General features: G+C 39.7%; 1 protein-coding gene across 1 annotated transcript; it reads right to left on the reverse strand.

Annotated features, from left to right (window-relative positions):
• Window positions 1-9,398: 9,398 nt before the first annotated feature.
• On the reverse strand, window positions 9,399-16,093 carry LOC133870172 (very-long-chain aldehyde decarbonylase CER3). The gene is made up of 11 exons (XM_062307233.1): window positions 15,819-16,093; window positions 15,493-15,719; window positions 15,183-15,415; window positions 14,873-15,092; window positions 14,291-14,418; window positions 13,402-13,658; window positions 13,159-13,266; window positions 11,085-11,291; window positions 10,590-10,700; window positions 10,106-10,279; window positions 9,399-9,880 (listed from the first exon to the last, which is right to left on the reverse strand). Exons 1-11 carry the CDS (start codon window positions 15,867-15,869, stop codon window positions 9,725-9,727), a joined length of 1,872 nt encoding a protein of 623 aa, XP_062163217.1. The 5' UTR covers window positions 15,870-16,093; the 3' UTR covers window positions 9,399-9,724.
• Between the last annotated feature and the right edge of the window lie 2,880 nt (window positions 16,094-18,973).

The following is an 18,973-nucleotide window of genomic DNA, read 5'->3' on the forward strand; positions in this document are numbered from 1 at the left end:
ATGACCGAGAGACTTTTCCTGCTCTCGGTGTTGACAAACCGAAAGACTTTTCTTGCTCTCGGTGTTGAACGACCGAGAGACTTTTCCTGCTCTCGGTGTTGAATGACCGAGAGACTTTTCCTGCTCTCGGTGTTGACAAACCGAGAGACTTTTCCTGCTCTCGGTGTTGAATGACCGAGAGACTTTTCCTGCTCTCGGTGTTGACAAACTGAGAGACTTTTCCTGCTCTCGGTGTTGAACGACCGAGAGACTTTTCCTGCTCTCGATGTTGAATGACTGAGAGACTTTTCCTGCTCTCGGTGTTGACAAACCGAGAGACTTTTCCTAAGTATGAATCGGATTGATTCTTGGATTTCTGCGATTGTCAATAAATACTGGAAGTAGACATTCTTTATGGAATATGAAATTGTTTGTAAAAAGCTGAAAAAGAAAACAATAAATTACATAAAATATTTTTTCAGGTGCTCGGCATTCCATGATCTCGGAAGTATCTTCCCTGTTTCGGTCATCAAGCGATAAGCTCCCTTCTGATGGCATCCTATTACTTTGTAGGGACCTTCCCATACGGGTCCCATTTTGCCTTCCATTGGATCTTTCGTCATTAAGCTCACCTTCCTGAGTACCCAATCACCGAGCTGGAACTTTCTGGGCACCACCTGCTTATTAAAGTACCGAGCCGTTCGATTCTGATATGCCGCCCATGTGACATGAGCGTCGTCTCTTTTCTCCTGCAATAGATCCAGGTGTACTTTAGCACTCTCGTCGTTGAGTCCTGGATTGTAGTGAGCCACACGAAAGCTTGGAGATCCCACTTCCACAGGTATTACCGCCTCGGTTCCATACGTAAGTGAGAATGGTGTCTCGCCCGTTGGAGTTCTTCTGGTGGTTCGGTACGACCACAACACCTCTGGAACGTATTCAACCCATGCTCCTTTCTTCTTATCAAGCTTTTTCTTCAGGATCTTTACCAGGGTCTTGTTCGTCGCCTCTACCTGACCGTTCGCCTTTGGGTATTGTACCGAAGCATAATGGTTTCGGATACGGAGCTCTGAACACCACTTCCGAAATGGTTCACAGTCAAACTGCTTCCCATTATCTGTGACGAAAGCATGAGGAATCCCAAACCGGCATACCACTGACTTCCAGAGGAAAGTTATGGCGTTCGCTGTAGTTATAGCTGCTAATGCTTCTACTTCCGCCCATTTAGTAAAGTAGTCTACAGCTACAATCAAGAACTTCCGTCCACCTTTTCCTATCGGCATTGGACCAACTATATCCACTCCCCATTTCGCAAATGGCCACGGAGAAGTGAGGGGGGTGAGCTTCTCGGGACTAGCTTTCATGATTCTTGCGAATCTCTGGCATTTGTCACAGGTCTTGACGAGAAGAGCTGAATCTTTCTTGATCGTAGGCCAATAGTAACCTGCTCGGATGGTTTTTTGTGCCAGCATCCTTCCTCCTGAGTGGTCTCCGCACACACCTTCATGAATTTCCCTGAGAACATAATTCGACTCGGCCTTGGAGAGGCATTTGAGAAGGGGTTCGGAATATCCTCTTTTGTACAGTATCTCCCCGAGAAGGCAAAACCGTGCTGCTTGTATCTTCACCCTCCGAGCCGCAACTTTATCTTCGGGCAGCAACCCATGTCTGAGGAACTGGATAATGTCCCTAGCCCACTTTGGCTCCTCTGGTGCTGAGTCTACTTCCATAACCTTGGTCCTCGGGGCTATCGAAGGTTCGGTCAGAACAATAATTTGCCTTCTTGATGCTTCAATCTCTTCCTCTGTTCCCGACGCGATCTTTGAGAATTCATCGGCTCGGATGTTTTCCTCCCGAGGTATTTTTGTGATGACGAACCTTTCGAAATAGGATTGGAATCGCCGTACCTCTTCCAAATACCTAGCCATTCTATCTTCTTGTGCTTCGAATTGTCCTTGGACTTGGCCTACGACCACCTGAGAGTCACTCCGGATTTCGACATTAGTTGCCCCCATCTCTCGGGATAATGCTAAACCTGCTATCACCGCTTCGTACTCAGCTTCATTGTTCGTCGTAACGAAGTCCAGTTTTACAGCAAAACCGAACTCTTGCCCTTCGGGATTCCTGAGGAGAACTCCTACTCCGCTTCTGCTCTGTGTAGAAGAGCCATCTACAAACACAACCCAGGTTGACTCCTTAGGAAGTTCTTCTGCTTCAGGAATGTTGCAGAATTCTGCCAGGAAATCTGCTAGAACCTGTCCTTTGATAGCCGTCCGAGGATGAAACTCGATATCAAATTGTCCGAGTTCCACCGCCCAGTTGACTAATCTTCCCGAGAGGTCAGGTTTTTGCAACACCTTCTTCATCGGATACTCGGTTAAAACTCTGATAGCGTGAGCCTAAAAGTATGGCCTCAATCTTCTGGCTGAAATGATCAAAGCGAATGCCAACTTCTCGATCCGAGGATACCTCCCCTCCGCGCCATGCAGTGCTTTACTTGTAAAGTAAACCGGTCTCTGAACCCCTGAATCTTCTCGGACTAGCACCGAGCTTACTGCTGAGGGAGAGACTGCCAGATAGAGATAAAGAATCTCCCCTTCGGTTGGGCGGCTCAACAGTGGTGGGTTGGCTAGATATTCCTTCAACTTTTTGAAAGCTTCCTCACACTCCTCACTCCATATAAATGCTTTTCGTAAAATTTTAAAGAAGGGAAGGCACTTATCTGTCGACCGTGATATGAAACGGTTCAATGCCGCAATCCTTCCTGTCAGTCGTTGGAGTTGTTTTGTTGTTCTCGGGGCCTCCATCTCGAGGACAGCTCTGACCTTCTCTGGATTAGCTTCAATGCCCCTTTGTGACACCATAAACCCCAGAAACTTGCCTGAAGAAACTCTGAAGGCACACTTCACGGGGTTGAGCTTCATGTTGTATTTTCTTAGAGTCCGAAAAGTTTCTCGGAGGTCTTCTATGTGTCTGTTTGCCCGAACACTTTTAATCAGCAGGTCATCTACGTATGCCTCAACGTTTCAGCCAATTTGACTTTGAAACATCCGGTTCACAAGTCGTTGATATGTGGCTCCAGCATTCTTCAGCCCGAAGGGCATCATCTTATAGCAGTAAAGTCCTCGGTCTGTGATGAAAGCAGTTTTCTCCTGGTTTGCTTCTTCCATGCAGATCTGATTGTACCCCGAGAAGGCATCCATGAAGCTTAAGAGCTCATGTCCGGCCGTCGAATCCACCAATAAATCTATCCGAGGCAGGGGAAAGCTATCCTTCGGACATGCTTTATTCAGGTTGGTGAAATCTACGCACATCCTCCACTTCCCGTTAGACTTCTTCACCAGCACTACATTGGCCAGCCATTCGGGATAATCTACCTCTCGGATGAATCCAGCTTTCAGCAACTTCTCTACTTCTTCAGCAACAGCCATGTTTCGTTCGGCAGCAAAAGCTCTTCTTCTCTGCTTCACAGGGCGATAATTTGGATCCACATTCAGCTTATGGACAATAACCGAGGGATCAATCCCCGGCATATCTTCATGGCTCCAGGCAAATACATCTTTGTTGCGCCTCAAGAACGCCACCAGATCTTCCTTCATGGGTTGAGGGAGTTGTGAGCCTATATGAACTTTCTTTCCCGAGTCGCCTATCTCGAACTCCTCCAAGGCTTCTACAGGCTCCCCCAACGGTGATTGCTATTTTCCATCCTCCTTAGTTTTCTCTCCCCGACCGTGCTGCCTCGGGGTATCTTTCAAGGACAGATTGTAGCATCTCCTAGCTTCCTTCTGGTCTCCTTTTACCTCTCCAACTCCTTCTTCTGTTGGAAACTTCATGCTGAGATGTGGTGTTGAAGTCACCGCTTTGAAGTTGTTGAGAGCCGTACGTCCTATAATGGCATTGTAGGCCGAGACCTTATCGACTATTAGGAATTTCACCATAATGACTTTCTGCCTTGGATAAGTCCCGGCTGTCACAGGTAAATCGATAGAACCGAGAGGCAACACCTTCTCTCCAGCAAAACCCTGTAGCTGGCACGAGACTGGAACCAGCTTTTCTGATGGAACACCCATGTGATCGAAAGCTGATTTAAAAAGAATATCAACCGAGCTCCCAGTGTCAATGAGGATCCGCCGGGTCTGATAATTTGCTATGGTCAAGGTGACCACAAGGGCGTCTGTGTGCGGAAGCGAAACTCCAGCATAATCATCATCAGAAAACCCTATAACCAGAGGGTTATATTTCCGAGACTTTGGGGGCTTCTGGACCGAGTAAACTTCGAAATCATCTAGCTGCCTGGCATACGCTTTCCGAGCCGAGTTGGACTCACCTCCTCCTTCGAATCCTCCCGAGATGGTGTGAATGATAGGGAGATTGCCTTGCTGCGCCCCCCGAGGCCTGCTTCTACTTCTCTCTCTTCTTTCATCCCTCCGAAGCCGAGGTGCTGGCTCTTGGCTTCTTTCTCTTCTTTCATCTTGTCTCGGTTGATAGTTTCTTCTATTATCCCGATCCTCTTCCCTCCTAGGCCTCGGATAGTGATCTCGCTCCTGTTGATTCCTCTCATTGACGAGGAATCGGACTAGCTTCCCATTCTCAATGAATTTCTCGATCAACTGCCTCAACGAGACACATTGCTCGGTCAGATGACCGCGTGAATCGTGGAAGGCACAGTACTTGTGAGCCAAGTGCGGAGGGGGATTTCCTTGAATGGGTCTCGGTCTCTGGTAATTCGGATCTTTCTTGAGTTCCATGAACACCTCAGTGATGGAGGTGTTCAACGGTGTCCACTTGTAATCTCCGAAATTTTTCTTCGCCTTCTTATACTCTGCGGGACCAGCATCCTGTATGGGCTCAGGATTCTTCTTTTTCTTAGGCTTCTCGGTGGACGGCTGTTGTTGTTGCTGGGAATTATTGAGGAGGGCTCGGAGCGTTTCTTCCTGGTTGATGTACCTGTCCATCTTCACCATAAAGGTTTGAAGATCTTTTGGCGGTTTCAACGCCAATTCTGCCATCAGAGGTCCATCTTTTTTCAAGCCTTGAAAAATCGCACCGTAAATGAAGTCGTCTGGTGCACTCTCTGTGTCCAGCTTCTCCTGGTTGAACCTCCACAGATAGTCTTTTAGAGACTCATTCGGTCCCTGTTGTACAGAGAGTAAGTATCCTCGGGGTTTTCTTCTAGCTCTCCCAGATATGAACTGGGCCAGGAATTTTCTTCCAAGGGTGTCGAAGCAATCAATCGACCTTGGTGCGAGATTCCTGAGCCAGTCTCGGGCCTTTCCTGACAAGGTGAGAGGAAAGGCTCGGCATGCCACAGCATCTGGTGTCTTGTGCAGGGAGACATGGGACCGGAAATTGTCCAAGTGCTCCACTGGATCTTCACTGCCTGAGAAGACAGGAATGTCAGGTACCTTGAATCTTCCAGGTAAGTCGCAGTTGGACACTTCTTCGGTGAATATGGACTCCTTGTGCTGGAAGAGGTTGTCAACAAGGGACTCCTTCCCATCACGCTTCTGGTCAATCGTCTTTGACAGTATGTCATATTTTGCGCCCAGATCCTGGACCATCTTCTGCAACCTCCTTTCTGCCTCCGTGGGTGGAACCGGATTGATGGGCTTTCCATGATTCGGATTGATGGGCTCTCCGTGATTCTCGTTCCGCCCGTTCCTCTCTCCATGATTCTCGTTCCGCCCGTTCCTCTCTCCATGATTCTCGTTCCGCCCGTTCCTCTCTCCATGATTCTCGTTCCGCCCGTCTCTCTCTTCATGATTTTCGTTCCGTCCGTCTCTCTCTTCATGATTTTCGTTCCGTCCGTCTCTCTCTTCATGATTTTCGTTCCGTCCGTCTCTCTCTTCATGATTTTCGTTCCGTCCGTCTCTCTCTTCATGATTCTCGTTCCGCCCGTCTCTCTCTCTTGACCCTTCGGGGTTTCCCTCAAGGTTTGTCCCATCGACTGCATCATGATTGAACAGTGGCGGAGTTCGTGCGGCTAGGAGCACAGCATTCTGAGCCAGCAAATCCTCCACATTCTTCTGCGCCTGGGCCAACTGTTGACTCAGTTGGGTTATCCGGGCCTCTAGTCCTGCAGATTCTGCTTCTCCACGAGCATCGTCTCGGCTGGTAGGCGGGACTTCGTTTTGGATCGACTTGGAACGTCTTGTCGTCACCATTGCGGATTTGTTTTTCGTAAGAACAATTGATCGTTCCCACAGACGGCGCCAAACTGTTGGTACAGTTTTCGGTATGGTGACGTGTCGCCTAAAGATTCGCTGCTGATTTCTACTGAATACCTCAACCCTGCAAAAAGAACAAACAACTCGTCGGGGGTGCCGACCACGCCCACTCCGATGCCTAAGTCAGTCTAAATCAGTTTTCTGCAGAGTATTCTGAATCTTAATCTCAAGAGCTTAGAGAATTCGTGATTTCATACCTGGTGTGACGGTCTTTATTTATAGGCCGGACCTTCTTGACACCTAGTTGGATTAGGAGTTTGAGTCCTAACCTGGTTGAACTTTAACCATATCTTCAGGGAATTCGAGTAGGAGTGTGAAGTCCGTAGTTGATTGCGTTTGTACTTCTTTAAACTTGATTCCGTGTCAATAACCGTTTTATCCCATAAATTATGGATCTGTAGTTTATCCCTGATCTTCTGGGATTCTATCCTTATCGCACTCTAAGACGAGTGTGGCGCATGGCACCTTTTAGAAGACTGTAGCACATTTCAGCCAACTTCCGAGGTGATGATATCCGAGATGTGTTCGCTCCGACCTGGAGATCTCGGGATATATCCGTACCATAACGGGGTTGTGTAAGTCCGAGATGTTTATACTCCGAGATGTTGACACATCCAATAGATATCACCCCGAGGAGATATCACACCGACTCAATATCATACTGAGGCGTTATTACTCCGAGACACAAATATCCGAGATATGCTCGCTCCATTCAGACTAAGAGATCTCGGGATGTTCTACATACCGTAACCTGGAGTGTTAAGACCGAGATGTCGTTATGCCTCCGAGATGTATTTGCACCGAGACGTCGTTATACCTCCGAGATATATTTATACCTAGGCAATCTTTTCTTTGCTGGCCGAAATAAATGTCCGAGGCATAGCTCCGAGATGTTTCTGAATCCACGTGTCTCTAGGGTTAATTTTATCCCTAACAGTCATAATCGTATGCCACATGTTGCACCTTCATTGCAAATTTGCCTACTGCAAATATTCCTTACACCCAACGACCCCATCATGTGTATTGCTTCATGTTTGGAATCATGGGAACAGTTACACTACTAAAAAAAATGCACACATGCATCGATTGTTTGTACAATGCGAACAGTAAAAATGGTGTCAATGTGTTAACGTCGTTTTGTTCGTGTTCTTTTTCTTCTGTTGTGAGACCCTATGTCAAGAAAAAATAAAAATCAGTCTTTTTTTTTTTTTTAAAAAAAAAAATACAATAATTTTATTCGTTGATACCATAAGACTTAAAAGTTCATGTCGTTACTTCATAAATTCACATCGTTTTTTAGAAAACAACATGAAATTTTTAAGTAATTTTATTTCTTACAAACGACACTAGTCTAGATTAATTTTTTAAGAAAAGAACATATTCCTAAAAGTTTTCAATGCAAGCGTTTCTCATCAACCAAACAACCAATTAAGGTAAAGAAAGTGAGACTTACCGTTCTCGTCCCCCTATCCGACCACGCTCCTTGTACCTCATGGCCGCTACCTCCCTGACCCTCGCCCCTCCCTCGTTTGCAAAAGAGAGAGAAAATGTTGCTCTGTTTGACTTAATTTAATCTAACCCTCTCCATCATCATGGCTGAGTTCCTGTTCCTATTCCTTCATGGACGAGTGAGATACCTCATTTAGGGAGAAGCTAAGTAGCTTGAAGAACGCCTTCGGTGAGGTGAAGCACCTGGAGGAGCAGGCTGCGGCAGTTCTGAAGTCCACCAGGCCTGAGATATTGGGGTGCTCGACAAGATGAAGAATGAAACGCAGGAGGAGGCGGAGCAGAAGCTGGCGGAGGGCAGGAAGAAGGTGGGGGCCAAGTTAATTAGGCCTTAGCCAGTTTGGAGCAGCAAAAGGAAGAGACCATTAATGGCTCGTTTAGGTGTGCAATTTTTTGATAAATTGAGAATACAGAAAGAATTTGTTTTTTGAAATTATGTTTGGATGGTTTAGAAAACCTATGACAAAATTAGAAAAAAAATTGAATAAAATCTGTGTAGAATTTGAATTTTTTAAAAAAAGTATTTGAAAAATATTTAAAAAATGGATTTCACCCAAACATGTCATTAGGGCCTTTGATGAGAAAAAGATGAGACTTGGGGGAGAGGATATAATAAAAGTAATATGACTTTTGTGGAAGCATAATAAAACTTAGAGAAAATTACAATTTAACCCTCCAAACTGCCAGCTGTTTTGTAAGTAGCCTCACGATCTGCTAACGTTTGGACTCTGGTCTCCCAAACTACCAAAAGGTTTCAAAAAGACCAATTTTGTCGAAATATACCTATAATACTCATTTCACGTCTCATTTTTCAATTAAAAAAATCATAAAAATTATTATTTTTTTTTTAAAAAAAAAATCCTAATTTTTTTTTTTTAAACAAAACATAAATTTTATTTTTTATTTTTTAAAAAAATAGGTATTTGTGGTAGCCACTTGCAAAACGGCCGACAGTTTTTGTTAAAATGTAATTTTCCATAAAACTTACGAAATACTAATGGGCACAGCTAAAGACTTGGGGAAGAGTACGTAATGGGCACAGCAAAAGGACAAGACCATTAATGGGCGCAGGTGTGGGAAATGTTAGAGGAATTGAAATATCTTTTATCAAGCAACCTTCTGCAACTCAAAATGGTCTGTTTGAGTGTTGAATCTGAATATTATTCGAATTTATTGTGCGAATTACGAGGTTTGACTTTGTGAGATAAAATTTGAAAAAAATTAAAAAAGTTATATAAAATATAATTTATTTTTGGAAAAATTAGAATATTATTCGAACCAAACACATCAGTGACATTCAAATGATGAAAGAGATATCAAGAGATAGCTGTCATGCCTATCCAACCACTTCAATAGATTCAACCACAAGATAGGATAACAATGTCAATAGTATAAAAGGGATATATATAATTTCACAAAAGTGTATTGAATTATACATCGTTTTGATAAAATGTTACTGATCGAACTATATATCAAACACCTCAAACTAGTGTGTCCAAATTTTCAAATGTCTCACTTAAGAGTACTTTATTAGGATTTACTGTTAAATCCTACTAAAATTTTCAAAATACCCCTAATTTTTTATTTTTTTTTACGAAAAAAATGCTAGTTCAGATGAATAACATGAGAAAAAAAAAATATTATGCATTGAGAAAAAATAATCAATCAGATGAATAACATGATCGCTTTTGGACTATCACCAATTGATGATATATATATATATATATGAGCACAAATACATATATATAGTGTCAATAATATATTAAGTTTTTATTCTTCCGCTAAGGAAAGAAACAAGTCGCTCGATCGATCTATTCATTCATGTGTAATACAATTACTTGAACTAGCGAATTGAAGAAGAAAAATAACGACAACCACAATTCGTACGTTGTCCATAAACACAAAGAAAAAGGGCTAGCTTGCTTGTTCCAATTAACCAATTGCTCCTTCTTTCCCGGCCCTCAAACATCGATCTCACGTACGTACGTACGCTGTAATCAAACTTCGTTTGATTAAACTGGCTTAAGACCGTGTTTTGATGCTGCTTCCCACACAAGGTCGATCCTCTCGACGTCAATCGCCCCGACTTCGTGGTGAGTCCAACCTTCGAGGAGATGAACCACGCCCCCCGCATGGCATGCATGAACAACGCCTCTATCCATGGTATACTGTTTCAACAACCCCGATTAATTAAAACAAATTAATTACGTATAGCTACCAAGATATTATACATATCACTACGCAACTGTACGTATAAGAATACAATACATGCATAATGAGTAAATCTCTCTAATATTAGTAATATATATTAATTAAAAAATATATATATATAGCTTTAAATATTTATTAATTACTCCTGTACGTGTGCTAGCTCTTGATGGAAGAGTGCTCACCTCACAGCATCCAAGCCCTTGGACGTCATCAGGTAAACTCATGGCTGCAAGATCACCATAAGTGCAATCTCTTCTATAGGACAAGATCGGGGGTACCACGAACTGATGGAAATGTGTTCCCGGCGGTGCCCACCTTTGTTCTCTAGGTGTAATCCATTTGCCAACAATCCATGTCTACGTGTACGTACAATTCACCAGTAAGCATATATCTTAAATCACTAATCACATCTTCACAAACAAATTAATTAAAATACTAGATTTCAGGCCTAAACATGCATGCATGCATGACTCACCTACAATACATATGCAACTTCTGAATTCAGCAAAGTTTTATGACGGATAATGCTACTCTTAACACTTATTTCATACCGGTTAATGTTCACTTAAAACACGTCACTTGATCGAAGTAAGATAGGTGTGAAAAAATAGCGGCACTCTCTAAGCTATAATACTGCAAAATGACAAGTGAAAGGCATGACCATACCTTACAGTTGCGTGCTGCTTGGTATTTTGTCACCTGGACTAGGTAGCTCTGGCAATCAACTGGGGCTTCCTTCTGAATTTTTTGAAATCTTTCTGCTGATAGAGTTAGCATCTGCAATTTTGGCCGACCAATCAACCTTTTAGAATCGAATTTAGTGAAAACAATACTAAGGCCCCATTTAATAAGTTAATAACCCCCTCCCCTCCCCTCTCCTTATTTTCACATCTCTCAAAAAAAAAAATCTAACTTCAAAACATTTTTAACTTATTTTACTTTTTATATTATGTTAATAATTTTTTTATTATTATTTAAATAAAAAAACCAATTGCAATACAAATTTTTTTCATTTTTTCATATAAATTATTTCTATTTTATATCACATCAATCACCTTTTACTTTCCCTCAGCAAAAAAATTCTCCCATAAAGGAAGAGGAAGGGAGGGGGTCATTAAACGGACCTAAAACAAGAAAAAGGACGAGAGAAAGAACACTTACCAGGACTCTTACTCTCCTCCGGCAAAGGTAGAGGGCGATGGCTCTACCGAGCTTGGAAGTTGCTCCTGATAAAAATACCTCTTCAACATCCTTGGGCAGGTCGTTGATAATAACTGCGGCGGTTAAAGTGTTCCCATGGACAACTCGAACTTTAAGGTTGGGGTGCTTGTTAACAAACAGTGTTCCACCCCCATTCAGAGCTTCATTCTGCACACAGTAATTCTTTTCTTAAGGTCTTGTCCAAGTTACAATAATGAAATTTATTGTAATATTAAAAAAAAAAAATTACTAAAACTTTTACTTTTCAATATACAGCCATTGGATTTTACCCATATTTGTCTCTGCAGCATTAATGCTTGTTTGGTTAAAAACTCTGTAAGATTCCAAACCATTCCAGCAGACACTTCAAAATAAAATATTTTTATCTATTTTGCTGCAATGAATTTTTATATATGAAAATTTGCTATAGCACCTATTAATAGTCTTTTTATATTATTTTCTCTCCCATCTTTCTTGCTTTCTCTCCCTCCCCCTCAACTTTCACAAGAAAAAATACATTGAAAAATAATATTTTAAAAAAATAGTGATTAGATAAATAATTTGTTGGAATTTGTATTAAAATTTCAGTAATTATAATAAAAGAAAATATATATTTTAAATAGCTAAAATAACAAATATATCGCTTAGATGGTGTAGTGATCAATCAAATGCATTGATGGTATTGTGATAGACATTGAGACTGATTTGGCCACACAGGCCCATAAGAGATGGATAATGTTCTTTCCTATCCTACATATAAAAGCTGTGGGACCTTGCGTGTTTTTTCAGTTTACGTCCACCACACGTTTTCAAACGTCGTAGTTTCCTGTATGCCTTTTCTTTTCGTTGGGCATTAATCATACTTTTTCTGTTGTCCTCCATGAATACGTTACAATTAAGGACTTGATGTGCAGATATATTTACTGCACGGTATTATATACATAGTTAAATATAATAAAATAAATTTTATTAAGCATTTTCTTCGGTAGGGAAGGTCATCAATGGTAAAGGGATGTTTGGTTCATGGACTTTAAAATGTACATTAATTCAAAGAAAAGGTAATGTTTCTAGCCTTATTGTGCAATTGCAAACATCTCCTAGATTTTTAAGCACACGAAGAAGGTATATATCTGGATACGATTGTTTGGTGTATAAGAAATGATAGAATATTGATCCTTTACACGGCTAGCTTGTTAAGTTTTGAAACATAAGACAAGTGAAACCTTTTTTATATTTAAATGTTAATTAAATAGTATTTATTTTAATTTTATAATGTACGTCTTTAAATGCAAAGTAGGAAAAGATATTTATGGTATATTAAAGCTATTAATGTTGTTTGTATCACTAATTAAAAGGTTTTTATTTTTTACAGGGCTTTTTTATATTATTTTTTAAGGACATGACTTAAAGCAACGGCCTTAACTGCCTATTTAACCTTTGAGTGGCCTACCAGAATCGACTTTGAAAATAATTTAGGCTGATTTTTAGTGTTTTGAGCTTGTTTTACTTTTTTTAAGTTATACTCTTTTGAAAATATATTAATTTCACATTACTTTTGTATTTTTATCTAAGTGTTACACGAGAAAACAACACAGTCAACTAAACCAACTCAAACATAACATATACCTAATTCAAAATGACATCGTTTTAATAAATTTATGAAATATAATATATATAAAAGGGATGCGGATGCGGATGCGATAAATAACCATAACCGCATAACTTAAAACTGCTATTCACATTCTACATTCAAATACGCAGATAGCGAATAGTTAAGAATAACGGATGATTAAAAGGTTTTTATATTTTAAAGGGCTTTTTAATATTAACTGCCTAGCTAACCTTTGAGCAGCCGGCCGGAAAGGTGTCCAGAGTAGGGCTCGAATTTAAAAGGTCTACCTTTAAACGTACGTACTGTACTATTGATTGATCAGAAATCACTAGAGCTCAATTAAAGTTTTTAATTTAGCAGGAAGGAAAAGAAAATCCAAGTTGGTGGGTTTCAAATTGGAGAATAATAAAGATAGGTACCAACCTTATTTAGTGCAGCAAGGCTAATGACTTTAACCCCAAGTTTGTCAGCCCTGAGAATGGCCTCTTCAATGTGGTTGTTGATGCCCTCTCTAGCAAATGGTAAGAAATACTGCAAAATATATATATATTTTTTTTAATTTTTGTGAAATTAATTAATATGAACACAAATCTTAATTAGTGAAATGAATTAACTGTTATTATTATCTATAGGAAATATATATATATATTTTTAATGTAAGCTGACCTGAAAGCCAAACCTAGGCACCGCCCATGTCTGGTGCAACCGGCCTCGAAGCTCGTAGAAAGTGTAAAGAAAGGTTTTGGACGAAGCCCACATCACGAGCAACACCAACAAGGTAAAGGGCCATATCGGGAATAAGAAGATCCTCGTCAAATACGGCAGCGATGCAACCGACCGGAAAACGAACGGTGCATGCATAGCGGCTGAGACATCCACCACATGGGCTAGGAAAACAAAATCCGGTACCCTTCCATGTTTTTCTGTATATATATATATATTTCCGCTTATAAAGCTAGTTAGTACTTATCTTTTCAATATAAGACCGGAGTATTTCAGAGAAAGAAAAGTTCTAGACACACCAGCCTTTATATTCTAAAAGAATTGAGATATGATTTTTTACTACTCCAAGACATAACTCTCGACCATTTTACCTACGTAACAATGTGGTCTCCCAGCCAACTTTAGGTTTTTTTTTTAGAAAAAATAAAAATAAAAGTTGTCACATGAACAAAGGTAGTTATTGAGTTGTGTCTTGGAGTGATAATATATCATATCTCAAATGAACTAGTCAATTTAAAAATTCTATAGAATCACTTGTAAAGCACTATAAGGCTTAATACTTATAAATATCTTTATAAATCACATCGACTATTTATCTACCTCCTCTATCAATATATATAGAAGTGGGGTAATGCTAAAGTGGCCTAAAATTAGTGTGACAATAGATTTATCATAAAAAAAAAAAAAAAAAAAAAAAAAAAAAAAAAAAAGTACTTGCTTGCTTTTATGATTTCAACCGTCCAAGAATCCTTCGTCACAAATTAGATCTCAACTAACACATGTATATATATTAATTGCTTAAATTTAATGACATTAATTGGCCTGCACCCACCTAGATTTGAACTTATTTTCTTCTGCAATTCCCACGATTTGCCATTGAGTGTCTTCCATAATGCATCAAAGAGCGGCATAAAGAGGCAGAAATTGGTCCCCATCTCTGTGTGATGTAAACTATGATATCTGCACATATATATAAATATCATGACCAAATTAGTAAAATTCAGCACATGAAAAAAAATAAAAATAAAAAATTGTTATATATATATATGATTGATACAACAGCTTATAAAGAAAAGAAAAAAAATCATGAATATTATCCATATATAACGACAAAACTTTTATAAACTGAGTTGAAAGAATTTTTTCAAAAGTACCACGTGTTTTTTAACATGTACATGCTTTTTTTAAACCGTTAGTAAAAAACGTTCCCGAAACATATACATAGACTGGGTTGGAGGAATTCAAGTGTGATCGATCTTCATGTTGTGGGTTGCCTAAACGAGTTTGTAACTACCTTATACACGAAGAAATCATTTGTCACATAAAAAGGCAGTTATACATATATACTAACTTCCATCTATATATGGATAAAATTTCATTTACTTTTTTTTCTTTTTGGTAAATAAATGCTTACGTTGGTGTATAGAGAAGATATCTAGCAAAGGGAATGGCGTCGAAAATTTGATAAGGAACAACTTCCACATTGCAGTGCCCCAAGCATCTCAAAAAATCAAAGATTAAAACATAGGCATAGATCATGCTTATTGATCCACATCCCATTGCAGAAGCCCCAAGAATCGGAATTCCAATGACAACACTTAACATAATATGCTCCAAAAACGTTGCATATCCAGCTGCAGTGGAATAATAATCATATTAAAGATTAAGTAAAAAAGATTGAATATTAGAGATCATATATGCATGAGTTCATATATTAATGACACCTGTAAAAGGATTAGGTACTGGAGACGAATGGTGAAGTGAATGGTAATGGGTAAAAAGATGGCTCCCGTGGACGTATCTATGCATCCAATAATAGAGAGGCTCTGAAACAGCCATATGGAGTGTCAGAAGAGCAATAAATCCTTTTGCGTTCCAGTGAGGAAGATTTTGAAGGAACGGAAACATATAGGATCCCATGGAGGCAATTAATGCTTGAAGAATAATGAAATTGTCCCTGTAAAAATAAAACATATATGAGACTAGCTAGAACTTTTGTAAGCCAAAAAAAAAAATTATTTTGATGATATATACCAGTCCCATTCGCTGTCAATCTGCTTGAAACCAACAGCTTGTTGGAGAATCCGGCGATTTCGCGTCAGGAAAAGCATGTTATTGTAGGAGCTCCATAACTGATGAATTAAACCTCGAAGTGCACATATTATCAGAAGATGGAGGCACCAGCTGCTATCCTCGTGGGATTCTTCCTCATGAAATCTTGAATACAAAACTTTTGCAAGAAAAGGTCCGTATAGTAGATACTTCACAGTATAATTAGAACAAACACCCATATCAAAACTAATACATAAATCAATCCAAAAGCTTAAGAAAAACATAAATTAATGATAGTAGCTTCATACCTTGAAGATGCCCAAGTTCTCCCAAGGCCAAGCTGACAAAGGGGCAACCATTTTACCGACAAGACAACAAACTCGACCTTAATTGTTTGGTTCGGGCCTTTGCCCTTTTTTAAATATTATATAACAATCTCTCTCTCCCTTGTATAATCTAATAATATAGAATCCCAAAAGAGCAACTGGAAAGAACCCAGATAATTGAAAAGAGTGGACAAAGATGTCCGAGAGAGAGAGAGAGAGAGTTGCGTTTTCTAATTTGCTTGTATGACGTTTTTTTCTGCAGAAATATATAAAAGAGTTTAGTCTCCCACGCCTGGAGAGCATCTACTTATAGCTCCCAAGCATGTACTGAAAGATGAGTACAGTTAGCTTTTGCTGTAGACATGGCCGGTCGCCAATCATGAAAGCTGTATATGTGTTAATTTTCAACGCGTTCTCATTTTTCGGACTCTATACGTAAGCACAGCTGTTGGGGTGGCCTTGTCTGCAGTCATCTTTCCCCCGGACAATAATGCCTCGTACGGTTGGGGGGTTTTAAGAGGGTGGTGTTTGGCAGTTGGGCTGGAATGGTAATTTTCTACAGTTTACTTGGTTAATTGGTTGCCACATAATTAAAGATGGAGGGTTCATCTAAAAATCTATGCATGATTCACCCAAAAAGAAAAAAAAAATTATTATTATATGTTGGCTAGGAGCCGGAGAAGGAAGAAGAGATGATCAGGAAAGAGTCAACTATATAGGGTTACTAGAAATTGGTTAATTAGGACTCTTTGTAATAGTTGGGTTTCTATTCTTCTCAATTCTCATATACTCTAATAGGGATTAGCTAGGTTGAAAATTTGTAATCAAAGATTACAACGTTACTTATTTGAAGAAGCTAAATAATAAGAAAGCCTCACTAGAGAAATTTTATTAACCAATTGTGATTTGTCCTACACTAAAGGAGCTATTGTGGTCTCTACCACCCGAAATGAGCTCATTGTTTCCTTAATTGTTGATCTCTACCTTATCAATTGATATCAAAGAAGGTTTGAATCCAACCCATTACAGACGGAGTACATCCCTTCACGATCACCACCAGCCATTTGCAATCCAGCATCCAACCCAGAATCACCAGAATTCATCCCTTCATCACCAGCCATCTGCAACCCAGCATCATACCCAAACGCCTACACCCCAGCGAACACCCACCAAAGAACCGTAGTTGCCCAAGACCCATAGAATCACCGCACATTCCATCTCTAATCCCATATAAAGCCATGGCTGCCCAAAGCCCACAGAACCGCCATCCACAACCCAGTGATCCACCACCACAAAATCATCGCTCACTCCAGCTCCAATCCCCCACAGAGCCACCACTGTCCAAGAATTGGGTAAATGATGCAGGAGAAGATTGACTTTAGGGTGAATTTATTTTATGCATGTGTGTTTTAGTTTTACTTTTCAAATAAGGATTGAGTTTTCATTTTGCATTAGGATTATGTATTTCTTTTCCAATTAGGATTTGTTTTCCTTTTCCTTGTTAAATTAGGAAGTATCTAACCTATATAAAGGCATCTAGTCTTTGTTATTTTTCATTCAAGTTTTGAAGTTTCAATTAAATTTTAAATTTTTTAGAGTTATTTCTCTGTTTGCTTAATTAGTTAGGACAATTAGGGTTTTTCTTTTCTCTATTTGTTATTTTTTCTCTTCCTGAATTTCCTTTTCTATCTTTAATTCATAGTTTTTGTTGCTATCATTCGCTGTCAGAACAATCTTAATTTTGTCCTGCGTCAATAAACTTGGATAAACTTGTTGGCATATTAATTAGGTGACTATCATGGTGCCTTGAACCAAGTCCGCATAACTCCCGAAGGATCAACGCATTTCCTCGGTTAAAGGTTTGGGTGCATGGGTGTTTGCCATTGCAGCAACCAACTAGGCAGCCGTGATCAACAACTGGGCAACATCGAGGTTTCCAACTTGTTGCACTCGAATTTCCACATGCCCGTTTCTGATTAGGTGGCCATTTTCTTCACCACTTGCCTGCATACATCTCTGCTACCAACTACGTTTCTCCGTAGCAGAATGTTCTATGAGATACCAGAGTTAATTCTACTTCTAATGTCTTAACCTATTAACAAGTCAACTTATGTAATGCCACAAAAAATAATTAACTCTTAATTATCTCTCGGTACACCTCCTCGTAGGATAAAGGGATCATGAGCTCTGATTAGATAGCCTACAACGGAAGACTTTTCTAGTACATCAAGATAACTATTATCATATCCACAGTAATAACATAAAATAAAGATAAGCATCAGAAGTCTGAGTCTCAGATTGGTCACCAAGTCAAACATAAATTATTAAAAACCAAAGCTAAACCTCCCAAAAAACCTTGAAACCTAACGGAAAGTCTCGCATCACAAATGGGTCACAATAAATATGATAATAACCCCAAAGAAATCCCAAAAGCAAGACATGAAGAAGATTATCGAAATCATGCCACAATTCTGTGCTCAAATGAGGATCTAGCTACTCAAAAATCAGTCTTGAGAGCTTGTCCAAAGCTGACCTCCAGCCCGAATCCCCATCCATCTTTATAATAATCAATAGCTATAAAACACGAATGTTTTACAGATGAAAAAGATAAAGTGTAAGACCACGACTTAGTAAGTAGAATACACAAGAATTACTTGTTCTCATGTTTGTAAACTCTATTTGTATAAAAAGACCATTAAATCCATTGGTAATAATATGAAACAATGTTCCTTTAATTTATAAATCATGCTGTTAGTTTGTCTTGGCTACATTCTGTTTAACAAAATCACTTTTAAGTAATGTTGCTACATAATCAGGGATGCCGTTTATTTCAGAGTCTTCGTATCAGAAAAGTGGTTCAAGGTGCTCAAAAAGAAGATTCTGTTCAGATTCCAAATCAGAGAAGTCGGATCTCAAGCTTTCGTCTAGATGGCCCAGTCATGTGTATGGATGCTCATGAGTGTTTAGAAGTTTCAAACAGTTCATGATTGCATCAGTCCGAACGTCATGGCAACATGTCCGGACGCCCATCAAAGTTTGACAAGAAATCGAATTTTCTTCACAAACACAGATATGGGAAGATAGCTGCATCCGTTCGGATGATAAGGCAACATCGTTCGACGTTATCATTAAGATAT

The sequence above is a fragment of the Alnus glutinosa genome, chromosome 6 (assembly GCF_958979055.1).
Source record: "Alnus glutinosa chromosome 6, dhAlnGlut1.1, whole genome shotgun sequence".
Classification (NCBI taxonomy): domain Eukaryota; kingdom Viridiplantae; phylum Streptophyta; class Magnoliopsida; order Fagales; family Betulaceae; genus Alnus; species Alnus glutinosa.